Source organism: Catharus ustulatus, chromosome 6, assembly GCF_009819885.2.
Source record: "Catharus ustulatus isolate bCatUst1 chromosome 6, bCatUst1.pri.v2, whole genome shotgun sequence".
Lineage (NCBI taxonomy): Eukaryota > Metazoa > Chordata > Aves > Passeriformes > Turdidae > Catharus > Catharus ustulatus.
The window spans coordinates 53782168-53795284 of NC_046226.1; the positions used below are offsets into that span (position 1 = coordinate 53782168).

Consider the following 13117-nt stretch of genomic DNA (forward strand, 5'->3'; position numbering starts at 1 on the left):
CTGGAGACAGACAGGGGTACATGATGCACTCAGGGACTCCTACCGAGAAAGGAGAGCCGCAGAGCCCCTGAACACCCTTCCTCCCACCACTCCAAAAGCTGCTCTGCAGGCTGCTGTTCTTTATAAGCTCCTTGGTCCATTAGAAAGTTTGAATTCTGCTGCTGCCTGTTGCAGTGGGATATTTGCTTGCTCTCCAAGGCCCCCCGAAGGATATAGCTAAATGAACCTGTGTTATTGATTTCCCATGATCAGTCAGTGAACAGCATCCCAGTGCTGCAGGATAGGGAAGACTTAATTAAGGGAAGATTGCTAGCCTGAGATAGATTTTCTCCATGCAGAGCCTGCTTCTGAGAGTAGCAGAATACTGAATGGGATGCCTGGGACATCTCTGAGGTGTGCAAAGGCCTTTGCAGGGAGGAGGAGAATAGGTAGGTTGAGGCTGGATTTGGGCTAGCATGTGGAGAGGTGAAGTTTGTGGAAGGGCCAGGGAAGACCATGGCTGACACCTGTTCAGTTTTATGAACTGAGCAGGCAAACAGTTGCAGTAAGTTGGGCTGGTGGAGTTGGAGGGAAATGTTGATGTGCTTAAGAGCAGAATGGGGCTTCTTCCCCCAGTATCCTGATTTCCTGTGTAGTGTTTTGTACTGGAGGTGGATACAGGGGAGAACTGGCTGCATCCACCTCCAGGTGTGGTGCAGGTTGCTTTTGTGTTCTTGTTACTCTGCTACCAAGTGTACCATGGCATGTTGACTGTGTCCTGCTGCTCCTCATGCTCTTCCTTTCCTGTTAATGATCTGTCTTGGAAAGTCTTGTTCTTTTCCCAGCAGCCAGGAATGGCATGGTTCAGCCAGCCCTGGGCAGCAGTGACCTGGCACTGCAGGAATGTATGGGATATTTAAATATGGTGTGATCCTGCTTGCGGCACTCACTGCACTGTTTGGAAATAGGCTGAAAGCCGTCGGTGCTGTGAACAAACACTCTGCCCAGTGAGCAGTTAATTATAGGCCTAACTATGTCTTGGTGGTTGGACAGATAGTTTCTTGGGGTTTGGGGTTTTTTGTACAAGGCCTCACTGCTTTTATGGCTTTGTGGCATCTGTGGCCACTTCTCTGTGCCATAGTCCACTGCCCTCTGACTTTTGCAGATCATGGTGAAGAGTCACGCTGAGAGCTGTCAGGAGTCCTTGGCCTTGTGGTTTTGGCTCCAAGTGGGACACAAGATATGCCCTTGTACACACACTCAGCAGTTCTGCTCTCCGGGATGGTGAGGAAATATTTGCTTTGTGGTCTTAATGGTATTGTTAATCCTTTCGGGATTGCCAGCGCTCTGAGGGCAGAGCAGCCACAGGAGCAGTGGGATGGGCTGGCGTTTTCACAGCTGAGTTCATTGCTGATGTGCAGTGTCACAGCTCTTCACTAGAGGACAGCATTACACATGACAAAGTAATTATCCTGCTACAATGCTGGGAGAGATTTCTTAGGGGTTTTCTGTGCACCAGGAGTAAGCTGGGGTGCAGGGTACAGAATAATTAATTTGCTGGAAGTCGGGAGCCGTCCTGTCAGGGGTGTTTAATGGTGTGGCTTAAATCAATGTCTGCAAACTTTGTCTCCTAGACCCTGTCTAAAGGGTGATGCTGCATACACCCTGAGGGAGGTACAGGCTGCTGGATAGGTAGCACAGGGAAAGAAGGAAGAATATTAACCAAAAAAAGGGATATGTTTGCATATCGAAACTTGGAGCAAGTGGTGAGTTGCTTGGCAGGGAAGGTATGGGAGGAAAGCAAGAAGACAGAGAGATGTGGGATGAGTGTGCACTGAGTGATGGACCTTACAGGAGACAGAAAATAAAGAATGGTTTGAATAAACAAATACTGCTGCTGTTTGTGCCTGCTCTGATGTTGGAGCTCTCTGCAGAGGGCAGGACTTCTGCTCTATCCTATCACTGCTCCATCAGCCATCTCTGCATGCAAGGGACAGAGGCTCCCACAGAGCAAGGAGTGTGAAGTGGAAGATAAGGAGGCTGGGTTGGGCAAGAAGAAAGGAGCTGCAGCTTTTGTGACAACCTTTGTGCAAGTGGGGGTTTGGCCCCTGCCGTTGGGCAGCCACCAGCTTGGGCACTGCTTTTCATGCTGCTTGTGTTTGTTGGGTCTAATTATGATTTGATTATTTATTGAATTAAGGTTTTATTCCTTAGGGGAAGCTGACCTTGAGTGATGTATGAGTTAAGCTGTGGCAGGATTCTTGCTTACTTTGTTGAGGCAGAGAAAGCTGATGAATATCTGGGTGTGAGAGAAGGACAGAAGCAGCTTCTGAGTGGGGCCCTGGCAGGAAGCACACTTGGTTCACAAAGCTGTGATCACTGATAATAGCAGTCAAGCCACGGGATCCAGTAGCTATGACTGATCTCACCTGCCCTTGGCAGTACCAGGTGGCAAAGCTCATTCCACCTCTCACTGCTTTGCAGCCGTGACCTCCAGGGCCTTCCTGCAGTGCTGTAAGTGTTCCAGAGGCTGGGAGGACTGCAACACCTCTGGGCAAGGCTGATGCTCTCTGTTCTCTCCTTTGCTGCTCCCTAATTTAAAGCTGCTCTGACCTGGCAGAAGGGATCAGGCGAGTGTAGAGAGCTTTCACTCCTCACTACACCGTTTGTCATCTTCTGCTTCTCTGCTTGGGAGTAACCACTTTCCCTGAGTGTGGGATCCTGGTGACATTGGTTTGGCTACTGGACTATCCCAGTGACCCTGAGGAAAGAGAGCCAACAGCCTTTTGTTGGATAGCCAATTCCTGTAAGTGCAGGATTGATACGTGCAGAAAATGCCATGGTAGCTGGAAATGTGGAAGCTCCCTTATTCCCAGGTTTTTTGGAGCAGATAAACCCCTTGAAAGACAAAATATGTTGGGTTTGCTCAGGGTTCTCTTTACCTGCAGCAGGGAGCTCTGATTCCTGCCTTTATTGTTTTACAGTTGGAGCACTACAGTTCCATTTAATCTCTCCTGCCTCATGCCACTAACACCTGAGGATGCCCTTAGGATTCCTCCAAAGTGCCAGACTTATCACATCAGGCTAGGAAGAAAGGAAGGAACAGAACATGCAGCTGGCTCCCCTTGCACAATGCAGGGGTTGTTAGAGAGTCTGTGCTACTTTTGCCAGCAGCTTGTCCCACTTGAGCAATGGCAACCTTGGCTTTGACAGGAGATGAGGATGACATCTCCTAGTGTGCCTGGGAATCCACAGCAATCATAGCAGAGTTATTTCCACTTGTAATTAGTTGTGAGGCTCTGCCTCTGACTAAAATTGATCCTGCCCATGTCAGGCCTTTTCATAAACTGCTCTCCAGGTTAACCAGTGCACATCAGTCACTGGAGCTCCTTTCCTCCTCTGCTGCCCACGTGGAATTCCTTCATTCCAAAGTCAGGAGCAGACTCCTTTTGGCCCAGTTTGCCTTTAACCTGTTCTGCTTGTGGTCACTTCCCTGCTGCTTTGTCACTGTAATGCCCACCGTGCCCACCTCTCCTGTTCTGTGTCCCATGAATCTGCCGCAGAGCCAAGTGAATCCGCAGAATAGTGCAATTCTTTGGGATTCTGGGAATGTTTTATTTCATCTGGGGAATTTCCAGCTACCCTGCTGGTCTGTCTCACTTTGAGGCTGACATTCAGAAGAGCCCATAAGAGAAAGGAAAACTGTTTAAGACTGGACAGTGCAGTGAGCGGCCCCAGAAATGGAATCTGTCCAGAGCAAGGAATGAGTTTGTTTCCTGGGACATCTGGCCTGTTGCATGAAGGGGGCAGTCTGCTTGTAGCCAGAGCTGAGCTGCTCCGTAACCACAGCTGCTGAAGCAGTTGGAGCGTTTCTGGCAATGCCTGTACTTCGTCAAGAGAGCATTTAAGGAAGTTGAGTTGCGGAAGTTCACCGAGCCGGGTGCCTCACCAGCACAGCTCCAAGGAGTGGATCCCTCCCGGAGGGGCGGTGGGTGTTTGTGCCCACGAGTGCGCCAGCCATCACCAGCCTTCCTCTGGGTGACCTTGGGTGAGGCTCTGCTTGCCTGGAGGGCTGTTGATTTACAATGCAGATTCATCGCTCCTCGCCTGCCCGTCCCTGCCCCTCCTAAACTGGGCTGGGATATAAGAGGTTGTTTGCTCTCCGATGCCAACAGTGGCCATGGCAGAACGCCCTGCCACGTGAGAGGCAGAGATAGAGGAGAAGGGGCTAAGGAAGAGTGAACTGCAAGCTGCTCTTGCTTCTGGTAGCTGAGGAGCACATCTGCAGGACAATGTCTGTGCTGAACCCCATCCTGCAGCCCACAGAGGTGAAGGAGTACCTGTGTAAGGGTGACCGCTTCATCAAATGGGATGATGTGAGTACTGGGGTGTTCCTTCCCTTGGCTGTGCCTGTGGTGGCAGGGAAACATGGTGGGTCACAGTTTGTGGGGAGGCTGGGAGCCTGTGTTCAGTGTAATATCCCACCTGACAGCACAGATCTCTGAACAGGGAGAGGGAACGGGGAAGAATAGGAAAGCTGAGGACTAAAATTAAGGGGGTGGGGAGTGATTTCTACGGCTCTTGTACTGAAGGATGGAAGCAAATGGAATGAGTGTGAACTGGGTCTGTGTGTGCAGCCCCTGGTGTAGGGCACAAGGTCGAGCCCTCAGGAAGGTCATAATTGCTGGGAATCTCTGTGGGGTGAGATGCAAATGCCACATTTGGACTTTCTGGAGGAGCAGGAGGGGTAGGATCTACTCCAGAGCAAAAAGCTCTTATTGCACTTTGCAGATAGAGATGAAATCGGACTCCAAGTTGCTTCCTCTTATGGCCCTGTAGCCTGAGTGGATCAGGGTGAGCCATGGCCTCCCACGCCTGCCCGTCCCCTGTGCCTGGGAATGACAGAGCAGCAAAGGGCCTGTGCTTCAACAGGGCTGAAACCTCAGGGTGCTGCAGGAAGCTACTGCTCCTCCAGCTCATTGTCCTCTTTACTTTCAAAACAGCTGCTCTGCAGCCACTGCCTTTCTGTGTGAGGGGAAGAAAGTGTAGAGCAGCAGCAGTTTATTGGACTGTAAGGGCTCCCCTCCTTACTTTCTAAGGAGGCAAAGGAGTCCTTACCCAGCAGCCACAAACCTGAGCAGGAGGAGAGCAGCTGCCCATCCATGCTGTCTGGAGATGGACTGTCTGCTGTTGAGCATGAATGTTGATAAAAGGGGGAGAGCCCAGATTATGGCTACTCACAGGGATCTGGGGAGATGGTTCATGTGGTGTTGCAAATGAGATGATCAGAAGGAGCCTGCAGCTGCAGGGCAGGAGGGATTAGCACTTTTGTGGGTGTGAAACTGGAATAGAATGCTTAATCCCAAAGGAGTGTGTGGGAGAGTGGATCACCTGTGCACAGCATCAGCGGGGTGGTCCGGCAGCACTGAGAATGAGAGCAGTGTACTTTGCAGCTGGCAGGAAGGATAGATATGAGGAGTATGAATTGGAATATGGGTGCCAGTTGCTCTGTTAGCAGTACGTAAACAGGAGGATGACACCGGGGTACAGTGAGAAGCACAGCCTTCCTCTTTCCTGTAAGCCCACTGCCTGCAGAGTGCACTTGGGGCTTCTTAGATTTTGAAATTTACTTTCTCAGAATAACAGTAGCCAAACTTGTGTAAAATTGCTGATGACTTTGTGTTCAGTTCTTGAGGAATACTCTCCCAAGAATTGGAAACTGTTAAGTACTTCACTGGGTATTCCTGGGATAGGTTCCCCTGAAATCCAAGGTGAGTCAAGTTGGGCTTCCAAGACCCAGCAAGTGTTTATTTCCTGCTGTAGTTGTAGATTAGTGAGCTCAATTCCCATCTGGATCTTCCCTTAAGGTTTATATATTTGTAAACATTTCTAAGAGGTTGCCTCAACTAAATAGTTTACAGGCTTGATCTCCACCAATAAAGAAAGGCTTCTCCATGAGTGGGCTGTTCTGGTCACATTGTTACATTGCATTGGGCTTTCCCAGTGCGTGGTTAGAACAGGCTGCAGAGGATGAGGGTGAGAGCTCCACATTGCAGGATTGCTGTGCTTTAGAATTCATGAGTCTTGTGTTTTTTGTATCTCTTTCAATTTACCTGACTGTACTGTCGGTAACAGTTTTGAAATCCTTCTAGGATAAGTGAGGCAAAGGAGTTAAGGAAGATCAGATTGGCCTCTTACATCACTGTTCAGCTTGGGACTGAACTAGGGCCTTCCAGCAAAAAAGCAAACCTACACTTTTTCTTTTTTGGCCCTCACCTTGTCCAGTTTTGGTTAAGGCAGTGTCTAGCAGAGAGAGCAATTGGATCCCTGACAGGACCGTTTTGACCTGTCCCATGGAGTTAGTTGCAGGACCTTGGGGTAAGGTCTGCAGTGCTTTGTTCAGCATCCAGCAAGCTGGGGCTCCTAAGCAGACTGAAGAGGTTAAGTGCTGCTACATGGGTGGTAGCTGAGCTAAAGAACCAGCTGGGAGCCCTGTCAGAACCCCAGGCAAGACACAAGGCAGTAGCTGACCTCTTGAGGGGCGCAGATGGATGTGAGTTTGGTGCTCCTCTGAGTCCTCATAGTAGAGTCAAAACTGTTCCTGTCTCTGAAAGATTATGGATTACAGGATTTTAGCAGACAGTGTTTGCTTTTTGCCCCGCAGAGTGAGAAGCAGCCAGTTTGGCTGCCAGACCATCTTCTGTAGGATTGCCTGTTTCCTTTGCTGCCAGGAGCTACCCCACTGCAGAGGCTGCCTGCACCCCCAGGCAGGTCTGGCCCTGCCCAGGAGCCTGGCTAGCAACAGCTTCCTTGCAGCCTCAGCTTGCCATCCAGAAAGCTGCTTTGTGGGAGATAAGGTAATCTAGAACATGGCACAATAGGCTGTGGTGGTACCGTGGGGCCTGTTCTGCTCTCCATGGCCGTGTGTGCAGGGAGCCAGCCAACAGCTCTGGGAACATGGATGTGGTGCTGGGCAGGCTGGCACAGCAGGAGGAAGACAGGAGGCAGTAAAAGAACCACAGAGGATGTGCTGTTTACATTTACAGTTTACTGTAAATATTGTATATAGAAACGGAGGTCCCTGAAAATACAGATACACTCTAAAGTGAAGTATGGATTGAGTAACAAACTGAAGAATCTCAGGCCAAGAGACAAGTACAACTTCCAGATTTCATTACTGGTTTCCTATTAGTGGTGATGTGTTTCAGCTTCCTGAATTGAATTTGGAGCCTTCCCAGAAATGGCTGTGTGGGGTTCAGGATCAGCCCCAAATAATTTCATCTGATTATGGGCTGGTGTGGGTGTCTGCATAGCTGCTTCTTTTGATGGTCAGTGTAGAGACAGTCTGTGGAGTTTCAGAATCCCTATCTAAAGCAGCATAATGATGCTGTGTCGATGCATCCCCTCCTTGAAGCCTTCCTGGCTAGAGCCCAGATAATCTGCATGAACACCTGGATGGGAGATCCATGGATGAATGCTTTCTCTGCTTGGCCTGGGCTACTCCTGAGCTTGTAGAATGAAGCAGGTCGATCAAAGAAGATTTTTCAAATGAAACACTTAATTGAATCTCCAGATATTTTTTCTCTCAGTTCTTTTGTAGAAAGCTCCAAGAGAACTGTTCTTGTTAAATGCACGGGTTAGGTGACACTCAGGAAACAGCTTCCAGAGCCTCACAAGTGTCACTGAGATGTCCTAAATAAATCCCAAAGTGTGTTCACCTGCCTGGGTCTGTATTTGAATTGGGAACTTCATGGCCCAGAATGTTTTCTCCAAGTCACCCAAGGTGCCAACATTCATTCTTTTGTTGTTTTTTTGGTCAGGAAACATCAAACGCTTCTCCTGTGATTCTCCGAGTGGATCCCCAGGGTTTTTACGTGTACTGGACATATCAGAGCACGGTAAGCCCCGAGTGTGCCCAGCTTGGGCTCCAACCAGCCAGGCCAGGTTTATGTGAGATGACAACACTGCAGGTGCTCGAGTCCTGCACTTGGGAACAAACTGCCACACTGATCCCTCTTAGCAGGGACACCCCACCAAGGAGTGGGAGCTGGTCAGTGGCAGGTTGGTCTTCACAGCACCAGGAAAGTGCAAGAACTGAAGAGTGAGTGTGGCCTTTCTGTGCCTTTCATGTTTTCACCTTTTTTGAATCCCACAAAGCTCATTACATGTCCTTCAAAGGACTTCGTGGAGAACAGTTGTGCTGATATCCCTGCCACCCAGCAAGATACAGGATTCACCTAACCTATACAGTGGGGCCATTAACTGACTCATTGGGGTTTTAGACATTTTAATTAGAAAGTAGTGACCATAGTGATGTAGAGCCTACATGGACCCTGGGCAACTTGTGCTCAGGGTGATGTTTGCAGATTGCTGGAGGAGTGGGAGAGGCAACACATGGAGGAAAGAGAATTCAGTTCCTCACTGATGAGTAGCATCAAGTCATGGAGAGGGAGGTGGAAGGCTGGGCTTACTTCTGCTTTCCAGAGCGAGCTGTGGTTCAGCTCTACTTCCTCCGCCTGACCTACATGCCATGGCAGTCAGACAGTCCTGCACAGGCCCTGACCAGGGACCTGGTGGGCTTGGGTGAGCTCTGCCTTTCCAGAGATTGTGCCCAGCCACATTCCCTGAGAACAGTGTCACAGCACTGGGGACTGTCACACCCCTTGATGTCTCTGTCACTCCTGTTCTACTTTCCACATCCACTTGGGCAGTTGAATTTCTGCTCTAAGGCTTCCAGCAGTAAGAAATAGAGCACAAACTGAGGCAAGGGGAGCTGGTGTCCCCATGAAAAGGGAGATACTTCATTGGGATACCAGGGGAAGGAAACATAGCTGCCACAAGGAAACCCAGACTGGAAGGGGTCTCATATTCCTGGAAAATGCTGTTGATTAGCAGCTAAAGTACACCGAATTGCTTTTGTACTAGAGACGCAGAAAGGAGTGGGATTAGGACTGAAATTGCTTCCTGAGTAACAATAAAATGGGGATACAGCCAGGAGACATGGCATCCACATTGTCCTGTACTGTGATCTTGGAAAATAGTATCTGCTGCAACAAGTATAATTTGTTCTCCAGACCCATGGTGAGAAGAAAAATTAGTAACAGAGGAAGGAAATTCAGGTTGGATATTAAAAGAACAAACAAGACAGCAAGCCAGTAGTGAGGACGTGGAGGGCTGAGCAGTGTCCTCTGTGGGAATGGCTTCCCTCCCTGCCTTGTTCCTGCTGGGAGAGCTCTTCCACAGGGAAAGACACTAAGTCAAACCTGATTTACAGCTTGTGGGGCCTCTGTCATAGAGTACTTTCCTTCCTCCTTTGTCTTTCCTCATTTTCCTTGTCCTTATTTTGTTGTAGGAAAGGGAGATTCTGGATATCACCAGCATCCGAGACACCCGCGCAGGACGATTTGCCAAAATGCCCAAGGTGAGTCCACAGCTGCTTTGTGTCCTGTGTTTCAGTGGAAAGGCAGGGCTGCCTGTGGTTTTGGTGGGCTCAGGCAGTTTGTCCTGGATTTCTGTGGGAAGAAGGTAGAGAGGATCTGATCTCCTTACATCACAGCTATGTAAATGCAGAAAAGCCATCTTGACTCTTGTCCCTCACGTCCCAGGGACCCTCAGTGCACCCAAGAGCAGCACTTCCAGACTATGGTAGATGGGCTTATTGGAAGGAATAGATCAGAAAGCCAGGAAAACCAATTCCCCTTCCAAGTGCCCTGCTACACTGGTAAGCCCTGCTGGAAACACTGATGCTCCTGCATTGAGTCACCAGAGATGCTCTTGTGTAAGGTTGCACAGGGTACCCACAAACCTGGAGTTACAATGTCATTCCAACAGTGTGTGACGGAGTTTTCCCTTTAAAGGGAAGAAAATGCATTTTCAGAAAAACTAGTTTCTTTTTCTTTATTTTCCCCCATATATTTTTACATTTGCACATGATCAGGGCTTTGCTCTTGATTTCAGTTATAATTGAAGCTTCTTGCAGGCCCTGTTAGGACTTTGTTTCTGTGACTATTTTGTTTGTTTTTAACTTTCCATGTATGGAAAATGCAAGCAGAAAACTGCAGTAAAGCTCAAAGGTGGAAAAGGGACCAAAGAAGCAAAGCTGATGGGTCATGTGGTGACATAGGTGACTTTTGTAGGCAAAAGGGAAAGGTTTTGCAATATCTCCTGAGCCTTAAGCAGCCTTTTGCATAAGTTGTGTGGCTGTTTTCTCAATCTGCTCTGAAAGTGTCTATTTAGGGCTCCCCAAGACCAATATTTCTCAAAATATCATAATAAGGTGGATGCTAAAGGCACAGCAGAGCTCAAGAACAGTACCCACCTTCTTAAAAATTACATTTCCTTCAGAGAAGCTGCCTTTCTCCTTAGAAATTCGCTAACATGGAACATACTTCAGTTTTCAATGAGCCTAAAACTTAGCAACTTGTTTTGTGCTTAAAAATGCTATTGGAGGTTGGATTTTCATTTGAGAGAATAAAATATTTGGGGTTCTTTGAGTTGGTGCTGCCCTCCAGATGGGACTCACTAAGGAAGAGACTGACTTAAAGGAGAGGTATGAGATTCACTTTTTCTAGGGTGTTAAACTTTGAGGAATAACCTGTTGGCAAAATGAATTGATCTTTGATGTAGATGATAAATTGCTGGGGAATGTACTGAGACCATGGCTGGATGTTGTGGTAGTAACAGGAGGCTGGAGAAACATGTCCTATATTTTAGGAATTAGTTAAGGAAGACTAATTGGAGAGTACCAGGAGAAGACAGTTTGCCAATGGTACAGAGTTATTTGGGGCAATAAAATGAGACTGGTTTGTAGGAAGACCTTGAATTGCTGATTGACTGCATGATCTAATGAGTGATATATTTTATACAGATAAAAATCAGGCAGTGCACACGGAAAAAAATCCCTCATCCTTCTGTAATAACAGGCCCTGAGTTGACTGTTGCTACTCAGAAAACATCGTGGGTGTATGGTAAAATAGCAGTGTAGTGTTCAGCAGTATTTCCCCCCTAAAAGTGAATTTTATGTTAGGAATTATAAGGAAATCATTAGGAACTCATGCTATTGTGTGCACCCCAACTGGATCCGTATTTATGTGCAATTCTAGTGTACTCTCTAATTAGGTGGGAACTGGAACAGTTATGGAAGAGCAACAGGATTAACAAAGGAATGAAGTGGCTGCTGGGGGCAGAGCATCTGAGTAGGAGGGACTGTGTTCTGGCAGGAGTAGGATGAGTAGAATCCATGAATGGGAAGTGGAGTGCTGTACTATCAGGAGCTGAATGGAGAAGGGGAGCATGAAGCACTTACTCAGGGTTTGAAGCAGTTACTCAGGGTTTCTTCTAGTGCAGGATCTCCATGTTAGGTGGAATTTTCCAGAGGTAGGAGTGGCACAAGCAGGAGGTGCTGTTGCTGTCCCACCTCATATCACCATGACATGGGTGATGCTTCCTGCACAGTCAAGAAAGTGTGAGTATAAAATGTCAGTACAGGAAGGAAATGCCCTTAGAGGGTTATTAAATGTGATCTAATGCCTCTAGGTTAGGAAGCTGCTGAATCCTAAATTGCAGGAATGTGTCAGGGAAGTGCCAGTGCATATGCCCTTTTCCAGCACTTTTCCCTAGGCACCTGGGTGGAGCTGCTGTGTTCTAGCTCTTGTAATAGGCCAGGGATGGGATTTTAGAGTCCTGGGAATTAGCTGCAGCTCATTTTTGAAGAACAACGAAGTGAAGGTCAAGCACTGACTGATTTATTAAGTATTCTCAGTGGGAAGAAGTGATGCACTTGATGACAACCTTTGCTGTGAAAATCCCAAATGCTTTTTGAATTCTGCATTTTACAGACATTCATTTGAAGTAAGTCCCCTTTTTATTTCAGGGAGTTTTGTGGAATTCTGTGATAATGTAGTAAAATGCACTAGGCTGCCTTTAATCCAACTTTTCCTTGTGGATTCTGAGAGGTCTTGTTGTGGGCACTGAAAGGGTGTTGAAACAATATGTGCCATCTGGGTCTAGAAGATTCTTACTTACACATAGCTCTGCTATCCCTGATGCCTCTGGCTTAAAGCCCTTGGGGTCACGTTCATTTGGCTCTCCTGGGAACACAAGTTCACAAAGGAATGCAGAAAGCAGGGAAAAATTCTTCACATGAACCACCACACCCTCCACACGGGGCAGCTATGTCTGGGGCGTTGTTGCAAAAGGCATTAATATAAAAAACTGGTGTGGTGAAGCAAATAAAAATCTGTTTTGAGGCAGAAGAACATGGGTGCTGTTCTTTCCTGTTACAAAATAGCGGCTTGGAGTGGTTGTGGAGCAGAACAGTTGGAATTAATATGAAGAGTTACTTGTTTCACTGCCTGAAGGTGGAGAAGAAATGAAATGAGCCATTGGCCTTACTCAGGACAAGGATTAGGGCAAGGAGAGCAGGATCACAGCTGTAGGAAGAGCTGTGGATGGCACCAGCAATAAAATAACCATCCTTTGCCCTTCCATGCAATTGGTGCTCCAGTCAATCCACAGTTGCTCTGAGGCAAAACTTGTGGCCTGGTTTTCCTGCTGGATTGTGACTGAAGAAATTCCAGAGGAAGGAGAGTGCTATGCGGAGAGCATCTGTGCCACTGCTTTCCACAGGAAGGGGCTGTGCAGGTTTGGGCTGTGGCTCAAGGATGTTCCCTGCCCCGAGTTTTCCAGTCCCACGGCAGTGACAAGTCTCGCTGGGAGCAGCTGGGTCACTGGGGATGTTGGGATTTCCCTGCTTTCAGTAGCGCTTTCCCACCACTGCTGAGATTTGGGGTTTTTCTGTGTAACCTCTACAGCAAGAAGAGTAACACCAAAGCAGCCACGTGGCAAACCACTTGAGAAGGGACCTGCGGCCGTGAGCACTGCCAGCAGGGTCACAGCTGGGACCCACCCGTGCTTGGGGATGGTTAGGGAGCAGGTCGTGCCCAGCACAGTGGGAAAGGGGACACACACCAAGCCGTAGGAGCCACCTCCAAGTGGAAATGGGCCTCGCCTGCCTTCCCAGCCCTTGTCTCACCACAGAGCAGGATCCTGCCCGGCCCCTCCTACGCAGGGCTCCCCTGCTCACCCGCCCCTGCGAGGTTCTTTGAGAGCAGCTTCGGGTTTCTGCCGTGACTTTTCT

The 13117-nt window shown here is 48.3% G+C and overlaps 1 protein-coding gene across 2 annotated transcripts in view; it reads left to right on the plus strand.

Moving 5' to 3' along the window:
* The first annotated feature begins 3941 nt into the window (after positions 1 to 3941).
* Positions 3942 to 13117, plus strand: part of PLCB2 (phospholipase C beta 2) — a 34849-nt gene continuing 25673 nt past the window's right edge. Inside the window, exons 1-3 of one of the 2 annotated variants that reach the window (XM_033063328.1) lie at positions 3942 to 4355; positions 7800 to 7877; positions 9332 to 9400. In XM_033063328.1, the coding sequence (XP_032919219.1) occupies positions 4272 to 4355; positions 7800 to 7877; positions 9332 to 9400 (231 nt within the window). In that variant the 5' untranslated portion in view covers positions 3942 to 4271. The remainder of the gene's footprint in view (positions 4356 to 7799; positions 7878 to 9331; positions 9401 to 13117) is intronic. The other variant, XM_033063327.1, reaches the window with a different exon arrangement.